Source organism: Lynx rufus, unplaced genomic scaffold (assembly GCF_022079265.1).
Source record: "Lynx rufus isolate CCGP_SWC_20201006 ecotype Redwood Valley unplaced genomic scaffold, mLynRuf1.p SCAF_8, whole genome shotgun sequence".
Lineage (NCBI taxonomy): Eukaryota > Metazoa > Chordata > Mammalia > Carnivora > Felidae > Lynx > Lynx rufus.
Window position 1 is genome coordinate 1,386,078 of NW_025814896.1, and position 23,859 is coordinate 1,409,936.

The 23,859-nt window shown below is 66.9% G+C and overlaps 1 protein-coding gene across 1 annotated transcript; it reads right to left on the reverse strand.

Annotated features, from left to right (window-relative positions):
- Nucleotides 1-232: 232 nt before the first annotated feature.
- On the reverse strand, nucleotides 233-23,709 carry SLCO4A1 (solute carrier organic anion transporter family member 4A1). Its single transcript, XM_047069362.1, has 12 exons — nucleotides 23,696-23,709; nucleotides 12,656-13,517; nucleotides 11,538-11,628; nucleotides 10,419-10,540; nucleotides 10,107-10,218; nucleotides 6,841-6,995; nucleotides 5,413-5,608; nucleotides 4,300-4,465; nucleotides 4,037-4,209; nucleotides 3,705-3,769; nucleotides 3,152-3,300; nucleotides 233-1,397 (listed from the first exon to the last, which is right to left on the reverse strand). Exons 2-12 carry the CDS (start codon nucleotides 13,446-13,448, stop codon nucleotides 1,233-1,235), a joined length of 2,187 nt encoding a protein of 728 aa, XP_046925318.1. The 5' UTR covers nucleotides 13,449-13,517; nucleotides 23,696-23,709; the 3' UTR covers nucleotides 233-1,232.
- Between the last annotated feature and the right edge of the window lie 150 nt (nucleotides 23,710-23,859).

A 23,859-nucleotide genomic window follows, 5' to 3' on the forward strand; every position in this document is an offset into this window, starting at 1 on the left:
GCTGGCGCTGGGCCCCCGAGGGAGGGGACTCTTGGGGCACAACGGGGGTCACTGGCGAGGCGGGTGGCGAGAGGCCAACCGGGAGGGCGCAGGGCCAACGGAGCGCTTGTCCCCGGGGCAGCCCGACACTGGCTTTGGGGCGGAAACTCACAAAAACCCACACGAAGGGGGTGTACAAACATCAAACTCTGCACCTTCGTAGAAAGAAAACACATTGGACAGAGAGGTTCGCTTTAAATATCAAAATATATTTATTTACACATAATTTTAACTGAGGACATCCGCGAACATTCCATGGGAGTCCCAGTGTCCTCCAGGCAGAGTTCACGAATGTCTGCTGAGCCGGCCGCTATGCCCACCACACGAGCAGGTAAAAGACAAATTCTATAAATAAGGTTCTGCAAAATATTGGTCCATAAATATCTGCTTTTGCGACGCGTCCCGTCCCGCTGCAGCTCTGAGGACGGGAGGGGGCAGCAGGGACCGTGCCCCTGGGGACGGCCGCCCGCCCAGCTGCCCCGCATCAGAAGAGACACAGGAAGTCGGGGCCAGGCTGGTCCCAGATGCGCCGAATGAGGCCCGTTCGGGAGCACAGCCGGTGACACGCCCCGGCGGGGGTCAGGGCTTTGTAATTCCCACCCCGCGGTGTCGACGGTGTCACGATGAACAGGAGCGGCACGAGCCCCGTGTGCGCGCCACAGGCAGCGACGGGCGCTTCTCCAGTCTCCAGGACAGAACGGTGACTCCCGAACCCCCGGCGGGTGCCAGCTTCACACCGGCCGGCAGCTGGTTCTGGACTTTCTGTAACAGTGCAGCTCAGATCGCATAGAGAGGCTGAAAATCACAGCTGTCGACGCGTCCGGGGTTCTCGAGGCCCCCGGGCAAAATCCAGTGCCTCGCGGCTCTGTCCGTTCACGGACTGTGACAAGGGCTGGGCTGCGGGGCCTCGGTCTTCCTGAGCCAGAGGGACCGTCACACTCTCCCCCGGGGCCAGGGGGGGAGGCGCGCCGCGTCCCCCCATGCCTTGCGTTCTTCCTCTTCGGCGTCTCTGAGACTCGGACGTGCGGCCCCCACCAGCTTAGTACCCTCAGGATCCTAGGAGAGATTTTTGGAGGGTCCTCAGCCCTGGGGTATCAATCGGCGAGGGGTCAGCCCTTCTGGGGAGAAATCAGACAGTGCTCGCAGGAAGTGCCAGGCAGCTGGCTCGTGTCCCTGGGCGGACGGGTGGGCGGTCAGACGTCACTCTGGAGCTGGAGGGCCGAGGGGGCGTCCTGGAGGTCCATGGGGGTGTCGGAGGCCGAGGACTGGCTGGGCAGAGAAGCTTCTAGGCCATTGGGAGCCTCCAACGGATGCTTGTACAGGAGGCAGGCGGCGGCAAAGAACAGCAAGCCCAGCACCTGGGAGAGAGGAAGAGGCCAGGCGGCCCGGTTGCTCCCGAGGTCCCGAGGACCCCGCTTCCGGAGAGAAGACCCATCTTGCCTGCATAACCGCCCCTGCGTGGACACCCATACTGTCAGTGAGGGAATGAAAAGCAGCATTTGACGACATACTGGCCCTGGATGGGGTGGGGGGGCTCGTCCTGGGCTGAACAGTGCCCCCCCCCAGAGCTGTCCCCGTGTCGACCCCCAGAGCCTATCGTGGGAGCGGCGTCTTGGCAGGTGTAATTAAGTTCAGAAGGTTGAGATGAAATCATCCTGGGTGTCGGGTGGGCCTGCCTGCAGTGACAGGTGTCCTCGTGGGAGCAAGGAGACAGTGGCTTTACAGAGACACCCAGGGGAAGGCCACGCGACACAGGGGCAGAGACGGGGCTGGAGCAGACCCTCCGTCAGAGCCCCCAGAAGGAACTGACGTGCGGATTTCGGACCTCTGGCCCCCAGAACTGAGGAATAAAGATCTTCAGGGTTTTTTGTAATTAAAAAAAAAGTTTGTTTATTTGGGGGGCGGGAAGGGCAGAGAGAGAGGGAGACCCAGGATCCGAAGCAGCTCCGGGGTCCGAGCTGTCAGCACAGAGCCCGATGCAGGGCTCGAACCCACGAACCGCGAGATCATGACCTGACCCCGAGTTGGACACGTAACTGACTGAGCCCCCCAGGCGCCCCGGTACACGTGTGTGTTTTAACGTGCAGATGCTGGGTTTTAGCTTTTCTGGGAGCATCACCAGCCTGATAAGCCTGGCACCCGTGTCCACTCTGGCGCAGGGATCGGAGGGGGTGCGTTGGGCACCCGTCTGCTACTCCTGCTGAAACTAACACTGACCTGAGAAGCCACCGTAACCGCTGTGCTGACGCAGAGGGCTCATCGTCTGGCTGGACAGACGGCCCGGGTACCGGCCTGTTGCTCCGGGCACAGGGGCACAGAGGAAAACCCGGGGGCAGCTCCCAGGAAGCCATGTCCCCCTCCGACTGACCCCTTGCCTTCCGCTGGGGTCACGCAAATCCTTTCTCACACGTGGCTATTATTATGCTAATCCGTGTGGAGATAAGCCCAGGGGGCTGAGGATTCACCATCCCCGAGATGCTTCCAGACCAACGTGAGGCAAGGGGGGGGACCCCTGAGCATCCCCCCCCCCCACCCAGAGAAGAAAATCGAGACACTCCTACAGGCTGGCCCCAGGATTTCACTTTATTGTGAAGGTTCCGTGTCCCTTCCTCCCATCGGGGAAAATTCAAACTATAAATACCGTGCTTCTCCCCACACGACACGAAACACGTGATAAAGCAGGCAGTTTCTCTTCCCAGGGTCGGGCGGAGGGTGGGCCAGCGCCCCAGGCACCTCAAGGTTAGGAAGCGGGAATTGCTCAGGGGTCCATAAGCCCCGCCCCCACAGCCCCCAGACGCCGCCGACAGGCCCGCCAGAATCTGCCCTCTGCCCTCGCAGGACGGAGCGGGGTCTTATCCCTGCAAAGCCCTAGGGGACCAGACTCCGGGGCCAGCGGCAGGGGGGAGGCCCCGGCAGGCAGGGGCTTCGTGGGGCTGGGGCCCCACAACGGGCTCTCACTTGGGAAGGAGGCCGCTTCTGGGAACCGGGACCCCGGGTTCGAGCGGCTGGAAGGCCCCGGTGGAGAGCCTGGGCCCCTGGGCCAGCAGGAGGAGACCCCGGGCCTCTGGAGCCGACCCGGGACCGCCCCCCTCCAGCGCGCCCCCGCACTCACCTTGTACACCAGCCCCGCGATGAGCATGTAGCGGCTCATGGCCGAGTTCTGGTACACGAAGCAGGAGCCCTGCTGGCCACACTGGTCCTGCCAAAGCAGGCACGCCTTGTCGATCACCCAGCCGAAGGCGATGGGCCCCGGGATGCCCCCTGCAGAAAGAGGCTCGCTCAGGACCCAACCCGCGCGGGGGGCCAGAGGGGGCGGCTGGGCAGCGACGAGACCCAGAAGGGTGACGTCAGTCAGCCACTGGTGTTCGCGGGGGTGGGGGGTGCGGACTGGACATAAATGTTCCTTTCTGGGGACTTGGCACGGGGGGGGGGGGGGAGGCGCCGAATCACCCGCGACTCCCCTGGAGCCTTTGTGCTAATGAGGAAAAGGCAAATAAATGACCATGGGTCCCCCTAGTGGACGGCGAGGGGATGGCGTCCTTCTCCAAAGCGGGTACTAGCTGTCGCCGAACGCACACCCGCCGCGTGAGGGGACACAGGCCGGGTGCCCTTGTGCAGCGAACGCGCTACACAACTGTACGTGGCTTGCTCACGGGGCACAGTACCTAGAGTTCTAACCACAATCCACTGGATTCCCAGCGCAAACGATCTCTGCCGGTCACAGACACACCTGAAACGTGAGACAGCCGCGTCAGCGCCCGGGGAGGCGGGGCCGTCTGCCAAGTCACACCCCCCACGCCAGCAGCCAAGTCCTGGCCACGCCCCAGGCTGCAGTGGCCACCTCCCCGGGTGGCAAGCGCCTCACAGAGGCAGTTGGCCCTCTCCTGCCGCGGTGTTTGGGGGGCCCGGCACGTACCCCGCGGGATCTGCAGAGCTCTGCCGCAGCGTGCTGCAAGGGAAGGTTCTGGGCCTGAGCGAAACCCGGGCCCGGGCTTACCGTAACGTTGCCGTGAGCGCAGGAATGCTGCTGAGGAATGTAAATATGATTACAACGAATATGAAACCCAGAAGGAGGGGCTTTCTCTGACAAGTTGAGGTGCATTTCCCTGCAGTGGCATGGCCAAAACCAGAGGAAAAATTCTGAGGGACACAGCTACAGTCTCGGTACACCTGAGGGGCGCAAACAGCGCGGATTACCGGAGGAAGGGGCAGGGGCCCTCCCGGGGCGCGGACGGCACGGGGCGCGGCGGCCACGCTCACCTTCTGGCCGCCGGGGCCGGGTTCGGCCGCCTCCGGGCAGCCCGCGTAGCAGGGCGAGAAGTACGTGAGGCCGTCGGAGCCGCACACGGGGCTGTAGAGCTCGGGCCGGCAGCCGCAGGCCGCGTTGCAGGCGGCGGTCAGCTCCAGGCGGCCCTGGGGCAGGAGGCTGCGGGCGGGAGAGGAGGGGGCGGTGGGGCCTGGCCGGGTGGGGAGCCCAGCCTGGGGCCTCGCGCCCCCCAACCCCCAGCCGCGGCCTCCGGTTCCCGAGGTTCCCGGCGCTCCCCTCCCTGCCTCCTGCCCGTAGACCCGCTGGGCGTTCTCACGCCACGCAAACCGCGCTCCGCTCTGCTCTCCGTGTGCGCGGCGCACTTCCCCCGACTTGGTGGTTGGACGGGCAGGTGGTTCAGAGCGCCCGGGGACGAAGCCCCCCCCCCCCAGAGGCGCCAGCCCCTCAGGTGACAGCTGTGCACCTGCACGGCTCAGGGGCGCGTGCACACGGTGGCCGTCACGGACGCGCGGGCTTCCTTCTCTTTCCACTCAGATGGAAGACCCCATGCCCATCCGGACCCTTCCCGCCTCCCTCAGCACCCTCCCTGGGAGCTGGCCCGGGACCCGCCTGCCTCCCTCCCGTGGCAGCACGGTCCTCGTGGGGGGACCGTGGAGGTCCTGTCGGGGGAAAGTGCTCCCACGGCCACTTTGAGGTCTGCGGTCCTGACCCGCCAGCGGCACCAGGAGTCCCTGAGAGGGGCCGCCCGTCCCAGCGGCCACCGTCGCAGCCTGCTTCAGATATTAGCCTGACCGGCTGTCGCTCTCACGTTCCCGTGACTCGGTCACACACGGGAGCCGACCCTGGGCCACCTTCCACGTCCACACGTGGAGAGAGCGGCCGGGTGAGCGGAGTCTCGTTTTCCAGATGGGAACCCCGGGCTTGGGGCTGGGACGGAGCCCGGGGCTTCCAAAGGGCCGATGCCGGGCTTTCAGGGACCGTTAGCCCTGACCCTCTCCAAACAGTGACCGAGTCCCCACCCCACCGCCGCCATCCCCCGGGGCCACCGGTGCCTCCGACAGGTGCGCTGGGCTCTCCCCTTCTCCCGGGCACCTCTCGGTCCTTACCCGCCGTGGTAGCTGGCGGTCACACCCGCCACGGGCACGTTGGGACAGTGCATGAAGAACACGAAGATGGCCAGCAGGCTGGTCAGGGCACAGAAAAGGCACAGCTTGATGATGCCTGCACCACGGAGCTTGAACTTGTTCACGAAGAAGCCACCCAGGAAGGTGCCGCCACCCCCGGCCGGCACCACCAGGTACCCTGCGGCAGAGGGGACGTGCTCGGTGAGGGCCTGCGGGGCCGCAGGGGCGGGGCAGGACTGGGAGGGGGAGAGGCCAATAGCCCGCTGCCCGCCTGACCGGGAGGCCGCCCAGGGACTGTGCTCCCCAGAAAACCACAGCTTCTGCGAGTCCAGCCGTGGGCCACCTTCGAGAAATCCGTGGCCCGCGCCATTTCACGGGAAGCTGGGACTGGTTGGCGCGCGGCTCCCAGGCCGTCCCAGGGACGGGGTGCGGACGGGTGTGGGGCTCGGTGGGCCTGCCTCTCCAGCAAGGACCAAAGCCGGCTCTGACATGGACCCCTTCCAGCTCTGGGCTGCAGCCCGGGGGACCCCAGAGCAGGTGGCCGTTCTGGGACAATGTGAGCACAGGGAGGGGCCGCTTTGGGGAAGGGGAGGCGCTTGTGGATGGGGCCGAGAGGCCAGGCAAGGAGGGGTGTCTGGGGGCATTAGATAGGGGGACGGGGTCCCTAACTGAATGCCCAAGCCCCGTGCCGGAACAGGACCCCGAGGGCTGGGGGGCGGCCTGCACTGGCCCATGTGCTGCCCAGAAGTCCCCACATTCCACACGGGGTGTTGACCCCCCCGGCCAGGATCCACGCCACGTCTCGCACGGCCCGGCATCGACCCCTTGTCTGGTAACGCGTCCCGCCTGGTGTGTTCTCCGTGAGGCTGCAGGTGCCCTCTGGGCAGCAGCAGGAGGGGGTCTAAGCAGGGCCCTCGTTCTCCTGGGGGGGGCCAGCCTGGCTCTGGCCACAGAATGTCTCTGGCCGGGCGGGTCCCGGGGCTCCGACCTCACGGTCCCGTGAAATCCTGGGACGCCGGCCGCCTGGCTCCCGGGTGCGACCGGGCCTGAGGGTCTGGGTGCCTCTAGCCAAACCCTTTCTGCAACAAGCCAGGGACGCTGGAGGCGGTGAGCGGGCGTCACAGGCGACGAGCTCGCCCCGGACCCTCCCAGCCAGAGCGGACCCCCCAGGAGGTCAGCACGCTGTGGTCCGTGCTCCCCACCTCCCGGGAAGGACCATCGGACCCACGAAGCAACACTGCGCACAGCCCAGCACCCGCTCCGGGGGCCTCCCCTGCAGGACCACACGCCCGCGTGTCCTCGCGCGTACAGGAGCCGCGAGCGCTTGTAAAAGAGACTCGGGAGACCCCTCACTCGTCCGAGAACTCACGAAAAGTCAGAGGACCCCGAGGATTCAGCGAGCTTTCTCACCGAACAAGGTGGCAGCTTCCGAGGCGCTCAGGCTGAACTGGGACTCCAGGAACTTGGGGCCAAACGTGGACATGCCTGCGATGAGTGTGGCCTCGGTGGCTCCCGCCAGGCACAGCAGGATGAACGTGGGGTTTTTCAGTAGGAGCCAGATGGAGCTGGATGGGGGGACGAGAGAGAAGAGACAGAGGGTCAGGGCAGGCCAGAGCAGGGAGGAGGTACCCTTCCGGAGGGGAGCGCAGGGGGCTGGGGAGTGGGGGGCCCTCCACGTCTCCCCCAGAGCGGTCAGGACGGGGTGCGAGGCTGGCGGAGAACCAGCTCCAGGAAGGCAAGCCGCTAAATCAACCTCCTCACCGCCTCCTCCACAGTTCAGCTCTGGCGTGGGGAGAGACCCCGAGCAACCACAACACCGTGGAATCACTCGGCGGTGGGGGGAGTCAGGAGCCGGGGGCCGGGGGAGGCGGCTGTCCCCAAGTCCAGGACTGGCCAGGTCCCCACGGATGGGGACCGGCACTGAAGGCTGGGGTCCCTTCTCAGCCACCAGCCCTCGAGAAGGGGGCACGGGGGGCCCTCCAAGGAGCCTCTGGGTGGGCCGGGCTGGTGTGTACTTTGGGGGTGGTGTCGTAGGGGTCCTGAGGAAGGACCTCGGCCCTGGCCCCTCGGACCTGACCTGCCCGTTCCCTAGTGAGGCCGGCCTTGCTTCCCTCTGGGGATCAGGGCGGGGAGCCCGGCACGACCGCGGGGCGCTCTCGGCCTCAGGTCTCACCGAGAAAAGGGGAGACCTCTGTGAGCGCCCGACTCGGGCTCTGACTGCTGCCCGCCTGCGTCCCTGCCCCGAGCGACGGGCTGGGCACCGGGCCCTGCCCCACACCGCCTGCCCTCGCGTGAGCACGTTTCTCCGAGGGCCGCTGGCTCTGGCCGGACTGCTCTGCACCTCGTTGGGGATTCGGGCCGAGCAGGGCCGGCGCCCGGGTGTGCCGACCACACACGCAGCATAGAACACAGCACGCCGTCCTTACGGGGCAGTGCAGGCACGACGCTTGGAGTGGGAACGAAATTACAGCCGCGGGGGGTCCGCAAGTTCGGAAGCTCGGCCTCGGGGGGCGGCCATCCGCCCGCACTTGAGGCTCTAATGCCTGCTTTCCCGATTCCCGGAGCCGCCGGGCGGCAGGTGCCTGGACCTGGGCACCGAGGTGCCGACCGGTACGCTTCTGTCCCTGGCACCCGGGGAGTGATGTGGGCTGGGGGCAGGGTTTTCTCTGGAGCCCCGGGTCACCGCGGGGCAGCGCCTCCCTCTCCCGCACCTACGAGAAAGCAAACCCTGGAACTAACTGACTACCCTCAGCCCGCCGTGGGGGCCGGCTCTGAAGTGGCCCTCGGGGCTTACGCTCTCCGGGTCTGCAGCTCAGGGCTGTGCCACACGTGAAGCCCGTCCTCGTGAGCCCCGGCCCCGGAGACCCCGCTGCCGGTCGTGCTCACACCGGGAGGGAGCCCAGAGTCCCTGCTCACATCTCGGGGCACCTGCCACAGGCCGGCAATTGGATCTTGGAAAGCAGGGACGTGCGGTGCAGCCGTGACTAGGCTTTGCACCGGGACACGCGAGCAGGCGGCCGGGAGGAGGCGAAGGAAAGACGTTCCACGCGGCTCGTGGCACCCGCCCCGCCCCAGAGCGACACACGTGCAAAACTGACTTTCGAGCCAGAAGACTGAAAACAATGCTTTTTGGTTAATTATTTGGGTCCCATGTCCATGAAGGGAAGAAGAGGGGTGCTGGCGGGTGGGGGCTCGGGGGGGGGGGCCCGGGGCACCGGCCCCTCCCCGGGACCTCCTCTGTTGGGGCTCACAGGTCCTGCCTTGTGTGGGGGACGCCCTGTGTCCGGCTGGTCCCTTCCCTGGGTCTTGTTCAGATCGGCCCAGGCTTCGGGGTGCTCGGCTAGGCTTGGGGGGGGGGGGCAGGCGACCCTCCCCAGGGTGTGCAGACTTCGTCCCAGGCTCTAGGTGGCTCTGCTAAAAATCTGGTGTTGAATTTGCTCGGAGAACTAGTCGTGATGTTAACAGAGGGCACACGTTCCAGGATTTATTTTATCACCGGCAACTGGCTAGGGAACTAAGCCTGGACACAGACCTCTTCTCGGCCCTCTGTCCCCAGCGCTGCTGACGTGCTGGGTCCCTAGCGCTGCGTGTGGGGCACTGGTGGCCCTGCTCCAGCTCAGAGCGCCTCCCCGTGGCTGCTGGGAGACGGGGCGACCGGCCTTCACACAGACGCTCCTGCGCCCCTGCCCAGTGCGGCCCCTGGCGGCTTACCTGCCTTGGGGCACCCTGCTGAGCGGGCAGCTCTTGGGTGGCCCCGCAGGAAGCAGGAAGCAGGAGAACAAAGCCCGAAGCGAGGCAGGCCCGTCCACCTTCCACCCCTAGCACGCCGGCCCTGCCTCCTCTCCACGCGGACAGCAGACAGCCCCCGGGCTTCCCCGGAGGCCACCTTCGGCCCCGACGCCCCTCCACCCTTCCCACGGCGAAGGTAGGCAACGAGGGCTCATTCCTGCCACCAACAGCCCCCGGCCCCACGAGGCCAGTTAGACATGGCCATTCCTGGGCTCTAGCTCCAGACTACCGGGGGGCATGGGAGTACTCAGCGAGGCCGAGGAATCAGGCCGGAGGCCGTCCGGGGTCTCCTTCCCCATTCCCTCGAGAGCCCCCTGTGCAATGCCTGGTCCCGTGAAGAGGGTGTGGGTGGCCAGGAGCCCCCCCAGGGCCCCGAGTCTCCCTGAGACCAGAGCAGGCCAGGGGTCCATGAAGCCCACAGAACAAGACCAGGTCTCACACAAGGGAGGGGAGCACACAAGGAGTGGGGGCTGGTGCAGGGCAGTGAGGGCAGGGGGCCGGAGACAGTCCCGTCCCTTCCTGGGTCGTCAGAGGCCTCAAGGCAGAGAGAGGGCGTGAGCCTGGAACCCTGGCACGTGCAGGTGACCTTAATGAAAAGGTCAGAGGACAGAGGACACAGCAGAGTGAGGGCCCTCTGTCGGGACTGTCCCTCACCGGCTCTGTGTGCAGCTCTGAATCTCCCAGCCCGGATTTCAGGGCTGAGACCTCGAGTCCGTGGGGCCACAAAGGAGATTCAGAAGCTGTGTGCTCACCACGGCCCTGGAGGGGCCACGCGGACTCTCCTAGCTTGGGGTCAAGGTCCGGCACGTGTGGGCCCCCCAAGGGTCTGCAGGACACATGGGCACGGGCAGGAGCGCCCCCCCCCCCACCGCCCACAAGGTCCTCACAGAGGCAGGTCTCTGATGGTTTTCCCGAAGTCGGGGTTGCTGGCCGCCTCGTGGCCTCTGTCCTTCAGCCGGCATGTCTCCGACGCTCTCATGACCACGTAGTGTCGGGAGCCTGGAATGACACAGACGTCGGCGAGTGGCAGGGAATAAGGTCTCTGCCTGAGGCTCCCCCCTCCCAGGCCTGGGGGCGCCTGAGGGTCAGCTGCACATGGCCGGGCTGGCCCTGCAGGACGGTGGCCTCGCCCCGAAGGCGACGGGCCCGGACTCCCCAGGGGCGCCCCCCGCAGGAGGACAGAGGAGCGACGCACCCACCTGGCAGCTGCCGGGGGTAGCCGAGGATGGGGATGGCGATGAGGAAGGCGGCGGCTCCCGCGCCCAGGAAGCCCACCCACCAGGCGCCGACCCACAGGGGGCTCTCGGTGGTCAGCTCCGTCCTGTGGGGGGAGACACTTGGGGTCAGCGTCCTGCCCACGTGCACTCAGGGCGCCCACGCCGGGCATCCGCACGCTGCTCCGGAAAGACCTTAGCCCAGGGGATCGGAGGGCTCCGGGGGGGGGGGATGCTGGGGTGGCGCACTGCACATCACGGAAGCCCGCACCCCCTCCCACACCTGGCCTCTCCACCTCCTCCGTCTGGCAGCTCCTGGGTCGTAATCTGCTTAATAAACCGGTAATCTGGTGCGTAAAGCACATTCCTGAGGTCTGGGAGCTGTCCTAGCCGCTCACGAAACCCAAGGATGGGGCCGTGGGAACCCCGATTTGTAGCCAGGCGGGACGGAAGTCGTGGGGACCCAGTGCCTGAGGCTGGCGTCTGCAGGGGGTGGTCTCCTAAGGCTGAGCCTTCACCTGTGGGGTCTGTGCTGACCCTGGGAAGTCTGTCAGACCTGAGCTGAATTTAGGATCCCCAATGGGTGTCAGAAGAGACCTGCCTGGTGTGGAAAACCCCACACAGAAGCTCACATTGGCAGCAGGAAATCTGCTCTCAGTTCCGCAAAGGGTATCAGAGAACTGGTGACCTGGTCTCGCCTGGTTCCAGGTCTCTGTCCTCAGGGCCTGCACTCAGGGACCCCCAGACCCCCAGGGCAACCAGAGCAGGGCCAGCCCCCCCAAGACACTGGGGACCACCCCCCCCAGACCCCGGGGCCGCCAGAGCAGGGCCAGCCCCCCAAGACCCTGGGGACCACACCCCCCAGACCCCGGGGTCGCCAGAGCAGGGCCAGCCCCCCAAGACCCTGGGACCACCCCCCCAGACCCCAGGGCCATCAGAGCAGGGCCAGCCCCCCCCAAGACCCTGGGGACCACCCCCCCCAGACCCCGGGGCCGCCAGAGCAGGGCCAGCCCAGCTTCTTCCTGCTGTGTGTCCTGCTCTGAGGGAGCCACCGCCCAGGCGAGGTGCCGTCCGCGTGGGGCAGATTCAGCTGGGGCCACTCACTGTCGGCCTACTTCTGTGTAAATGTTGAGCAGGGTGCCTCCGATCAGGTAGCCAGCGGCGGGGCCGAGGATGGCCGCCGTGTAGAAGATGGCTGGGGAGAAGCAGAGAGGTTGAGGCCGGCCACGTCCACTGCCCCAGGGCTCGCGAGCCACTGACACTCAGAAGCCCACCTGCGAGGAGCCCCCCACTCCGTGTGTCCGCACCTATCTGCCCCCGTCACACGGACCCTTTGGGCCAGGGCTTACGTCGGGGAGGCCTTCACGGAGTGTGAAATCTGGCTGCTTTTAAGACTTTTCTGGGGGCGCCTGGGGGCTCAGTCGGGTGGGCATCTGAGTTTGGCTCAGGTCACGATCTCATGACTCGTGAGTTCGAGCTCTGCGTCTGGCTCTCTGCTGATGGCATGGAGCCTGCTTGGGATTCTCTGTCCCTCTTTCTCTCTCTGTCCCTCCCCTGCTTGCGCGCTCTCTCTCTCTCTCTCTCTCTCTCTCTCTCTCTCAAATAAGTAAACATTTAAAAAAATTTTACAGCTTCCCTGGCCGAGCCGACCGCAGACGTTATTTGGACCCTTTCTCCTGGAAGAGCAAAGACCCCCAGAGCCTGTGTTCCAGGCCACGGCTGTCTCCACGCAGCGTCACAGGCCCACCAGGGCGTCGCTGGACTAAGGAGACCCCAACGTCCCTGGGTCGGCACCGCTAGGTGACTAGGGGGACAGAGTCCGAGGTGGGAACAAGCAGGCTGCAGCCAGCTGACGGGGTCAGGGCAGGCCTTGGAGCGCCGGCCGGTCCCTCGCGCGCGTCCCCGAGCACCTCTCCCTGGGAAAGCCTGGCCTGGCAGGAGGGACGCGGGGACGCGGTGCCACGAGGTTGAAAACCCCGAATTCTGACGCCCCCCCCCCCCCCCACAAACGAGGGTGTCTCAGCGGGAGCGTGAGGCTCGAGCCCAGTCCCGGGGGCAGCAGGGCAGCGCCTGGCTGACCCGGGGCACGAGCCAGCCCCGGGCCCACTTACTCTGCGCGCGCCCCCCGGACCCCCAAGACGTGCTGGGGGCCAGGCTGAGGTCGGCCAGGACCACCGCCAGCCCCTGCGCTCGCCCGCTGCCTCGCCTGCGACCCCACTCACCGATGTAGACGGGCGAGTGGCTGGACTTGACGTTCTCGTCCAGGTAGGTGACGCCCAGCGTGTAGAGCGGCGTGGCGCCCGCACCGTGCAGGAACTGGCCCAGCATGAAGACCAGGCGGTAGGCGGACAGGCCGGAGGCGCGGTCCCCGCAGGCCAGGCTGCGGTTGGCCCGGCACGCGCCCAGGCCCTCGGCGCCCTCCGCCTCGTAGGCGCCCGCGGCGAAGTGGGGCAGCGCGAACACCAGCGAGCCGGCGCCCATGACCAGCACGCCCCGGCCCAGCCAGCGTGGCTTGTGGCCGGTGCCCCCAAAGTAGCTGACGAAGGTGAGGCACAGGCAGGCGGCCACGTCGTAGGAGCTGGCGATGAGGCCGCTCTGGTAGCTGCGCAGGTCGTAGCGGCGCTCGATGGAGGTGATGACCGTGTTGATGAAGCCGTTCACGGTCATGCCCTGCAGGAAGGCGGCCGCACACAGGAAGAGCAGGAAGGCCCTGGGCGTGTTGAAGGCCCGCAGGCACTCGGGCGCGAAGGCCCGCCAGCCACACACCGTGCTCTGCGGCCCCGCAGCCACGCGGCGCGTCTCGGGGGCCGCCCGGGGGTCACGCTTCCCGGCCGGCGGCTGGCACAGCGGCTGGCTGCAGGAGCCCAGGGCGTCGTGGCTGGGGGGCGAGCCGAGGGACGCCCGCCTGCTGGGGGGGCTGTGGCCGCTCCCGCCGTCCGCGGCCGAGGGCGGGCTCGGGAGGACCAGCTGTGGCACGGACGTCGGGGGCTTGTCCCCCGTCGAGCGCTGAGGCATCTCCGCCCGGGGGGGGTCCCGGGGGCGGCCACGGAAGCCGCCGAACGGTATTCCGGGGGCCGGTTCGTCCTGTGAGAAGAGTTTCCGGGTCAGAAAGCTTACATCTGCCCTCGGAGCACGGATATCGCCGGGAGCGTGTCCCCCTCCCCACGCCCCACCCCGTGCCCGGTCCCTCGGGGCAGCCGATGGCTCTGCTGTCCGCTACCCAGTCTGATGGGGTTTGACCTTCCCTGGCCAGCCCCCTTCTGAATCCGGGGCCGGACCTCCCAGACCCACACACGTGAGCAAGCCACAGTCGGGGAGCGGGGCTGAGGCACAGCGGGACCGAGCCGGATGGCCCGCACCATCCCCCCCGCCGGCCTGTGCCCGGCCGGCGTGAGCCGTGCGCTTTGCCGCTGGGAGGGCCGCCCCGTGTGGACGCGGTCTCCACACTGACCGTCCTGCCTCACTTCCGCAGGAGACTCACACCCCGCTCGCTTTCCGTGCCCTCAGCACGAAGGGGACATCATTGCAGCCCAGCACTTGGAGGGCGCGGGCCACGCGGGAGGGAAAAAGGGCGCCACAGCTGGCCTGGCTTGTTCTGCGGCCGCTGTGCTCGCTGCCCACGGCACGTTTCTCGGGATGTCGCCGCAAAGCACGTGTGCGGCCACGCGGACGGGTTAGGAGAAAGACAGACACTCCTCTCCGCCGAGGCCCCAGCCCAGCCCCGTTCCCTCCCGGCCCCCACGCCCCCACCCCGCCCCCTGTTAGAAAGGGCAGCACATCCTGCCGGGTACACGGTGGCTTCTGGGCGTCCACCCGGCTCGGCCGGCGCTCCCGCCAGAACTAAACCGTCGGCCCGCTCGCGCTCCCTGCGGGAGAAGACGCCGGACCCTCCCCGTAGCCCAGCTGCTTCTGGCAAACCCCACACAGTCTCTGCTTCTCGGGGCTGACGGTGTCCTCCCCAAGGAAGGCGTGCTGGAGCCCCGACCGCCGGCCCCTCCGAACAGGGGCGTGTTTGGGCCAGGGCCTTCGAAGAGGTGACTGAGGTCAGATTCGGGGGTCAGCGCGGGCCCCAGTTCACTGTGACTGGCGTTCGGACTCGGGCACACGCACAGCGAACACCGCGTGCGCACAGAACACTGTCCCCCGGGCAGGTGCTCCCTCGCGGCCGCACCTCCGTCCCAGGCATCCTGCTCCCAGAACTAAGACCCTCAACACCTGCTGTGTCAGCGTCCGGTCTGCGGTCTGCCGTCCGGCAGCCCCAGGACACCGCCACGCCCTTCACCTTTGGGGCCGGGCCACTTTGTATGCAGAGTGTTTCTGAAGCCCAGCCATCCTGGGGAGCCTCACGCCGTGGGAGGCACGGGAAACATCACGGGGTTGTGCTCGGAGGCCCGGAGCCGCCTGCTGGCCTCCCCCAGGGCTGGGGCCCCGTGGCTGGTGACTCAGGACCCCGACGTGTCCTCAGACCCAGAGCATCAGGCCACAGGGGTTCACTCCCCCCCCACGCCCCCCCCCCCCCACCAGGCACAGAGACGAGGGTGTCCAGAGCTGCCTCCCGTCCACTTTCGCCGGCTGAGACTCCGTCAGGGACCCGGTTACGGGGCGCTGCCTCGTCGGGCCCTGCGCTGGGCGAACGGGGGTCTCCCCAAAACAGCCAGTGTCCACCCAGACACTGAGTGCGACCTTATTTGGAAAAAGTCTTTGCAGACGTGGTTAATGGTTTGAGATGAGGTCATCTGGATTGGATGGGCCCCAATCCAGTGACAAGGGTCCTTAGAAGAGAAGACACAGAGAAGTCACGTGACAACGGGAGCCAAGAGCGGAGAGACGCAGTCACCAGGAGGCCAGGGGCCCCCAGGGCACGAAGACCCTCTCCTGGAGCCTCCAGACGGCGCGAGGCCCGCTGACCTCAGGCTCTGGCCCGCAGAGCCGGGAGAGGCTGAAGTCCTGCGGCTTTAAGCCCCCGGTTTGGGAAGCTTGGCGAAGGCAGCCGCCGAGGACGCCACAAGCTGTCGCGTGTGGCCCGGCATCGAGGAGGCCGCAGGCCTGAGGGGGTGGGGCGGCCGCCAAAACAGACACACGGAGAGATACCACGAAGGCTGGACGTTCCCCCAAATGCCACGGCCCAGAGGCCAGCCTGTGCTGTCACCGTGGCGTGGTTTCCTCTAGATGCACCAACACACACGTGCGTGCGGGTCCACGCGTGCACACAGAGCCATCTGCACTTTGCACGCACAATGCACACATCGTCTGGGGCAGGCCCGGAAGCAGAGGAACCTCAACCAGGTGAAGGCCAGCAGGGGCCACGGGGAGCTCAGGGAGGCCACCGGCAGCCTGCGTGGATGACAGGCCGGGATGGGGCCTCGGGAATTATTCGCGGGTCGGCGTTTCCAGTAAGTGGCGGAGACACCAGCCGCGGGCAGACGCCTGCTGCCCCAGCTCTGGGCTCGCCTCGCACGCCCCGCCCCTGCAGGAGAGACGCAGGGCAGGTGACCCGGAAAGATCAGGCCCACAGCAGGGCTCAGGGGGCGGCGGGACAGCCAGCTGTTGTGACTGGGGCCGGGCACAAGAAGATCTGAAATCAAAAGCCACAAGCGAGCGCCCACGAGCAGCCCCAAGTCAGTGGGAAAATCCCACCTGCACCAACACTGTGGACGGACCTCGGACGTGAGTGTATAAGGCTCAGGCCAAATCCTATGCGTCCCATTATTTAAATTAGCAAATTGAACCGCCAGTCGGGGTGCTGGCCGGCGACCCACTTGTGGCTGCCACCCGCACACGGCAAGAATTATCAGCAGCGTTCAGGGCCGCCGGCCCTGGCGCCTCCTCCAGGGGGGGGTCCCGCCAGGAGGCCGACTGCGGCGGGCACGGCCGCCTCTCCTTGCTGTCCGCGGCCAGGTCAGCGCGCTGTGGAAAAGCCTTTGCAACCTTACGCCTGCAGCTCCGCCCCAGGTTTCCTGTGCCTCCTGGAGGCTGGAGTTCTCTGTCTGTCCGGCTCTCACCCTTTCGGACGGACGCTCTGGATGGGGAATGAGGAGGCCGGCCCTCCCGGTGGCCCCGGCGCTCCCGGCACTGCGGCGTGAGCGAGGAGCGGGTGCTGCCTGGAACCGTCCCTCCACCGGCAGGCAGGCGGCGGGGTCCTGAGCGAGTCTAGGCTCCATGACACCTGGAATCTCACAGCCACAAGGACGGTCTGAGCATCGTGGGGCTTCCAAAGGACGTTTCCGAGTTCGTGCCAGGATCTCACACGGCCCTGCCTGGACGCTGTCGTGTGCCAAAGCCTGGGGGTGGATGCACAGACGGCTATGCCAAAGCTTGCTGTGCGTGCCCGAGGCCCGACACGTCACCGCGGAGGCCTGCTAGAGAACGGGGTCCTGCATGACAGCAGTAGGCTGCACTGGCCGAGCCCGGTGGTGCGGGCGTGGAGGCGAGGGCCGGACATCACGGCTGCGCTCGGGGAAGCCTTGCTCCCGAGGCCCTGTGAGCATGTGACAGGTGCCTAGTTTCTGTCCGCTGGGAACCGTTTGTACAGAACGTGTTTCGGCTTCCCACCTGCCGATCGGGCCTCACTGCATTGCTGAGCCGGGTCCAGCCGGTGCCAAGGTGCTCACTGGCGCTGGTGCAGAGGGGCCGGGCAAGGTAGCCGGACGGCGGAGGAGGGAGCGTGTGGACGCAGGAGGCCGGCCGCGGGGAGCCGAGGGGCAGACAGACCCCACAGCGGGAGGGACGGGCCGCGAGGCCGCCCTCACCCCCCGGGGGCTCCAGGCACAGCCCGCAGGTACCCCCACCCAAAAGGACCCCGGGGCATCTCACTCCTGATGACTCCTCCCCCTCCTCCACCCAGACCACCGCTCAGAGTCTGGCCCAGAGCCACGGCCGCGGCCTCAGAGCCAAGGGCAGCATGATGGTGGATTCCACCTGTCAACCTGGTGGGCCACGAGGTGTGTGGACAGGGGTGTCTCTGGGAGAGGTTAGCGTCTGAACTGGTGGACCCAATGCAGGTGTGTGGGCCTCGTCCAGCCAGTCGAATGGCGGGATAGGGCGGCAGGGCTCACCCTTCTCTGAATTTCTCTGCCTGGCTACCTTTGAACTGGGAATTGGCTTTTTCCTGACTTTAGACTCGAACTAGCACGTTGTTCTTCTCAGGTCTCGAGCCCACCCTGCCGGCCCTCAGGCCAGAAGCGCACCTTTATGTGTCCCGGGTCTCCAGCTTGCCGACTGCACATTTAGAGAATTGCCAACCTCCACAGTTGTGCAGCCCAAGTTTCTAATAATAAATCTCTTTATATATAAATATCTCCTATCGACTGTGTTTCTCTGGAGAATTCGGGCCGCCGCGGCGGGTGGTTCTACACCGACACCTGCTGTACGGGAGGCTCTGCTGGACAGCGGGGCTTGGGGACCCCCGGGGCACTGTCCCATCCACCAGGAGCTCACAGCCCCCCTACACCCGGGAGCCATTTAAGAGCCAGCCGCAAACTGCCCGCTACCAATCACAACAGCACAGGCTGCGAGAGCCAGCAGAGGCCCCGGGAGGAGGGCTTCAGGGCAGTGGGATCTGGCGGGACGCCCGCCACTGTCGCAGGTCATGAGCATTCTGCGGCCTGGTGCCGGCTGAGGCCTCTCCCACGCACACATAACCTCTGAGATCCCCGGTCTCAGGAGGGGGGTCCTTTTACCACGGAGCCGTGCGCGTTGCCCAGGACGAGGGAAGAGGCCTCCACGGGAGCCCCAGCCACGTGACCCCCAAACAGTGGCGGCAGCAGGAAGGAGCCCCCGCGACTGGAGCGGACTGGGGGGCTCCGTCTGGTGCCCTCCACCCCCTGCAGCACCTGCTCACACGCTGGGCCGTCCCTCCCTGCTGCTCTGCTGCCTTCAGCCCTGTGGAGGCGCATCTGGGGCCTCCAGATGTTCCGCAGGACGCTGGGAGGGCTTCCCAAGACCCGAGAGGAGGGACAAAGCATCCCCGTCCTCCAGCTGCGCAGGGAGGAGGCAGCTCCTTCACAGGGAGCCACCGTCCGGGGCCTTACCCCGTCCTCCAGGCCTGTGCCGGGTCCCTGGGAGCCTCCCCCTACTGCCAGAGGCCCTCCGCCTGCTCCCATAGGAGACGCGCCCTGTGGGATTAGGTGCCTGGGATTAGCGGCGAGGACAACGGGGTCCCCGGAGCCTCCAGCCAGAGGCTCTGCACCTGGGGCTCCGGTGGGAGGGGCAAGGGCGTGGCTGCGCACGCACACGTGTGTGTGTGTGTGTGTGTGTGTGTGTGTGTGTGTGTGTGTCGGGGGGGGGGGGTGAGCTCGCTCAGGAGGACGACGCAGATCTCTTCCACCGGCCCAGCCAACAGCCACAGCTCTCCGAGTCCGAGCCACTCGGCTCCAAGAACTCCAGGTGCGTCTCCTCCCCGCCCCGCCGGCCCCAGCGGCCGCAGCGTGAGCACCGGGGGCCCCTGTGTGGGAGGCTCGGGGTCCTGGTCTCAACCCAGGGCTGCAGCAGCCCTAGTACCCACAAGCCCCTCTGCCGGCTCAGGCCTTGTCGCTCACCCACGCCCCGCGCGGAGGCTGCCCGCAAACCCGGCGGGCGGGAAGGACGCAGGTCGCCCCCGGCGCTACTGGTCCTCGCCTGCCGGCTCAGTCTGGCTCTGGCCCAGCCAGCGCCCCAGGGGGGGCCTTTCCTGTTAGGGGCCGGGGCGCTCCCAGGCTCCATCCTGAACCCCGTTCGCCGGGGACGTGGCAGCCGGGGACACACACACGCTGGTGTCACTTCTGCTTCCTCTCTGCGCTCCAGCCGGTAGGTCCCCTTCTCTGCACCGATGGCTCTGAGGTTGACAGCCACAGCCCACGCCACTGTGACATGGGCCACACCACATGGTGGCCTCTGCCTGAGCTCCTGCACGTGGGTCCCCTCCCTATCCCCTCCCCTTCTCCCTCCTAACCCCCTGCATCCTGGGTCCTTGCCCTGTGACCCTGGACCCTCGCCCCTAGGGCCCTGGGCCTTGTCCCCATGACCCTGGACCCTTGCCCCCGGGACCCTGGGCCCTTGCCCCTGTGACCCTGGGTCCTTGCCCCTAGGGCCCTGGGGCTTGTCCCTATGACCCTTGCCCCTGTGGCCCTTGCCCCTGTGACCCTGGACCCTTGCCCTGTGGCCCTGGGCCCTTGCCCCTGTGACCCTGGGTCCTTGCCCCTAGGGCCCTGGGGCTTGTCTGTATGACCCTGGTCCCTTGCCCCTGTGACCCTGGACCCTGCCCTGTGGCCCTGGGCCCTTGTCCCCACGACCCTGGACCCTTGCCCCTAGGGCCCTGGGCCTTTTCCCTATGAGCTTGGGCCCTCGCCCCCATGACCCTGGACCCTCGCCCCTGTGACCCCAGACCCTCACCCCTAGGGCCCTGGGCCTTGTCCCCATGACCCTGGACCCTCGCCCCTGTGACCCCAGACCCTCACCCCTAGGGCCCTGGGCCTTGTCCCCATGACCCTGGACCCTTGCCCCCGGGACCCTGGGTCCTTGCCCCTAGGGCCCTGAGGCTTGTCCCTATGACCCTGGACCCTTGCCCCTGTGGCCCTTGCCCCTGTGACCCTGGGCCCTTGCCCCTAGGGCCCTGGGCCTTGTCCCTATGACCCTGGGCCCTCACCCCTTGACTTGGGGAGGTCTTCAGGCAGCTCTCTTTTCTGGTCTCCTACATCCATCTTGGTGTCTTATCCTCTGACTGAGGGAGAGGAGGGGACTTTCACTTGTTGAAAACGAGGCCAAAGCTATTCAGAGGGCAGACTGCGGGTGGCAGACAGATCTGGGCTGGTCATCCCAATTTGCATACCAGCGTGAGCAGGAAGCCGGCCACTTTGCATGAGGTCAACAACGAAGGCTGGGAGAGAGCCAAGGACCTGTCCCTTGGGGCTGTCCTGCACGGACGTCCCTGCACCCACCTTGTCCCCACCAGCGGGCAGGAGTGTGGGGAGGGCCGGATGAGCCAGAGAGAGGGGAGTCCAAGTTTACTGGTCTTTCCAGTTCCCCACGTTTGATCCCTGGAGGGATGAAGATAGGATGTGTTGCAGCCACGCAAGCGTTCCCACCTTGGGCAGTGGTGGATTTCTCTGCACTCTCTGTGCCTCAGTTTCTCCACTTAAACATAAGCGTGGCCTCACGGGGAGGAGGGAGTGAGCCTCTTCTCAGGTGGGTCTGGGCACCACTTGGGGCTCGTGAGAAACGGAGACTGACAGAAGGGCCCTCCTAGGGTTTGGAGGTGCTGGGTGGGGCACAGGTTGGGCTCGGCCGTGTCCGGGTGGCCTCTGAGGCCTGGGGCTCCAAGTACCAGGCTGAGAGCACCTGCTGAGAGGCAGACCGCCAGGACCAAATGCACGGACTCCACACCAGCCCAATGGGCACCACCCTCGGCTACCCCCAAGCCTTCCTGGATAAAAAGCCAATGAGGAAAGGGGACCCCCGTGGGAGGAGAGGACGTGTTCGAAGTTCCCCAGCCCAGGAACCTATGACTCTCCGGGCGGCCATAAGCGGAGTGGCCAGGCCCTGGCGAGCAAGCCCCGCCCTGTGCCTGGTCCTCCGTGGGCCACACCTGGCCACGCTGTGAGTGCCGTCTGCAAAAGGCATGATGTTGTGCAAAATGTCCACCAGCCCCAACAAATGTGGTTCAAGAGGCTAATTCTGTGTAATGCTGGTGGGAGGGGGTGCACCGTGGCCACAAAGGGGAAATGAGGGGTATCTGAGAACAGCAGGCTGAGGGCCTACAGCAGGAAGAGTCCCCATGACCAGCCGAGGAGGGGATGCAACCCGGGGCCCAGAAGGCCGGTTTCCTCCCCTGCTAGCAGGCCCCGGGCTCCACGGACACACACGAGCTCTGGTCCCCAGAGACCTGAGCTGGTGCCTCCTTCCCACCCACGGGCAGGGGCCTGGTGGGCCTGTCGATTACCTGCCGTGGTGGAGCCCCGGGCCTGCCCTGAAGTGGGCTCACCACGACCAGGCCCAGGCCAGACAAGCAGCTCAATGTTCCAGAACAAAAGCAGCTGGGTTTCTGAGGATTATTGTCTATCCCCTTCCAAAAGCAGACAATGGGCTCTTTGCCATGCCTGAGAACAGGAGGCCACGTGGCTCAGGAGGGAATATTTTCGTGGTTTCTGTCCACAACAGAGGAAGCAGAAATGGGGCCGGGCGGGTCTTCTGGGTTCGCGCCGGGCCAGCTGTCGAGCCCCCTCCTGACCGCGAGCACCGGGCGCCGCTCTGCTACCCGCCGGAAACCCGGGGAGGCCTCCCAGACCAAAACCACCCCAGCGAGCTTCAGCACTGACACCGGCTCAGCAGTGCCGGCCCAGGAAATGGATCACCGCTCGCGGAGACTTCTACATCGTTTAGAAGCCAGACGTGGACCCAGAGCCCGGACTGCAGCAGCGGTTTGTCAAGGCGAGGGTCCACTGCAGACCGGGGAGAGCCAGACTCTCTGAGCCGAATCCCTCAGAACAGGTGTTCAGCAGACAGAAAACATCAGCCCCGAGACTTCCATTCACTCGGCCACCATCAAGCCCCGCCTCCAGGCCCCGGCCACCTCACCATGGTGTCGGGAGGGACTCGGTCGGGACCTGCCCAGGCACCTGCCTGAGGGGCCACACCCAGGGCGGACTAGGTCACAGCCACCCAGGAGGTAAGCAGCCCCATAAAAACTTTCCAGGTAGTGTCCACCAGGCCCGTCCAGCAGGAAGGCAGTACTGAGGCAGGGCAGCCCGGAGTACGGGGGTCCAGCCAGAGGGGCCCTTCCCTCCTCTCCCTGCATCCGTGGGCATTGGCCATCCCTGCCAGATGCTCCAGTCCCCTTAGCCACGGGCCCACCTTTTGGGACACCGCTCTGCGTCAGGCCGGGTCACCCGGGTTGCCTTCTCCCCACCAGCATGAGAGCTGTGAGAGCTCCGGAGGCACCCAAGTCTGGATGAAAACCTCTCCATCACATGCTAGCGGTGTGACCGTGCTCGAGTCACCTAACTCCTCAGTGCCTTGGTTTATTCATCTGTGAAATGGGAGTGGTAGTAGCCCACTCCACAGGGTTGCTGTGGGGCTTACATGAGATAACGCTCAAAGCACTTAGCACCGGGACTGGCACGTTCGACTGCTCAGCAAACAGCTTCTCCCCCGTGAGCATTACTGATATCGTCAGATTCGAACACACAGCGGCTCAAACCAGACACTTTCCCTCCTCTGAAGGCCACCTCCCGTGCCACACAGGGAGTGAGATCTTCCCGGGTCGCGGGGTCCCAGCCCCGCTCCCCAGAGCCAGGGTCTGGTCTGACGGCAGGAACCCAGGTTCCAAACAGCACAGCGGGAAGCGGCGACTGAGAAGCTGGTTCCTTCAGGTGGAAAACTACTGCGCTCCCCCACGGCTGCGAGAGGAACAGGCCCCTCCACCCAGCCCGCCGCCCACGAGGGAGCGCACGCACGCGGCCGGTCTCTACCCTCGTGGCGCTGACCCCGCGGAGCCCCGCTCGGGTCCGCACGGCCGGCCGGCTCGTCCTGCCTCGGGTCTCCAGGTCCGGGGCCAAGGGTGCCCCGCGGCGCCTCAGGCGGGCCCGCACCCTCGTTTCCGTCCCCCCACCCCGCCCTCTGCTGGCACCCGGGCGCCCGGGCGCTCCCCGCCGCGCCCCGCGCCTCGCGCCGGGGTACCCGCGCCTGGCGTGGTGGGGCGGGAGAGGGGCCGGCCGGCGACGCCCGGGCTGGGGACCAGCCCCGCGTGCCCGCCCCAAAGCCCAGCGCTCCGCCCGCGCCCCCGCCGCGGGGTGTCTTTAGCGCAGCCGGCGCGCGAACAAAGCCCGGCCGCCCGCGAGAAACTTCTGCGCCTGGCGATTTCCTCCCGGACCCGGCCCGCCGCCACTCTGCACCCCGGGGAGGCGCGTCCGTCCCTGAGCTGACCCGCGGGGCCTGCGCCTGCGAGCGCGCCCAGCCACCTGCCCGGCCACCAGCCCGGCCGCTCCCGCCCTGCCCTCCCCTGCCCGTCGCCCTCCCCCCCCCCCCCAAGGCTTCCCGCCCGGGCTGCCGGCGGCGACCGGGGTGCATTTGCCTCGGATTTCCCAGAGGCGGCCGGGCCGCCGGGCGCACCGCCCGTGCCCTGCGTCCCGCCCCGCCCGCGCCGGCGCCACCTCGAGCCCGCTGGCCCCAGCCCGGCGTCAGCGGGCACCTGCCGCGCTCCTGACGTCAGCAGGCCGGGGCCGGCGCGCCCGGGCGGCGCCCCACGAAGGCGCCCCGAGCCCCGCGCCCGCGCCCGCCGGAGCGCTCACCGTCCCGAGGTCCGGCCGCCGCGCCGCGCTCCGCGCTCTGGCGGCCGCTCGCGGCCGCCTCCCGCTCCATTCATCCGCGTCCGCGCCCCCGCCCGGCCGCCCGGCGCTGGCCCCACCTACCCGGGCCAATGGCCGCGCCGCGCCCCGGGCCCGCCCCCAGCGGT

Coding starts and splice junctions, on each gene's coding strand:
- SLCO4A1 (XM_047069362.1), bottom strand. CDS start 13,448: ATGCCTCAGCGCTCGACGGGGGACAAGCCCCCGACGTCCGTGCCACAG. Junction 4,210..4,299: donor CCGGCCCCGGCGGCCAGAAG/GTGAGCGTGGCC, acceptor TGCGCCCCTCAG/GTGTACCGAGACTGTAGCTG. Junction 1,398..3,151: donor TCGCGGGGCTGGTGTACAAG/GTGAGTGCGGGG, acceptor CCTCTCTCCCAG/GTGCTGGGCTTGCTGTTCTT.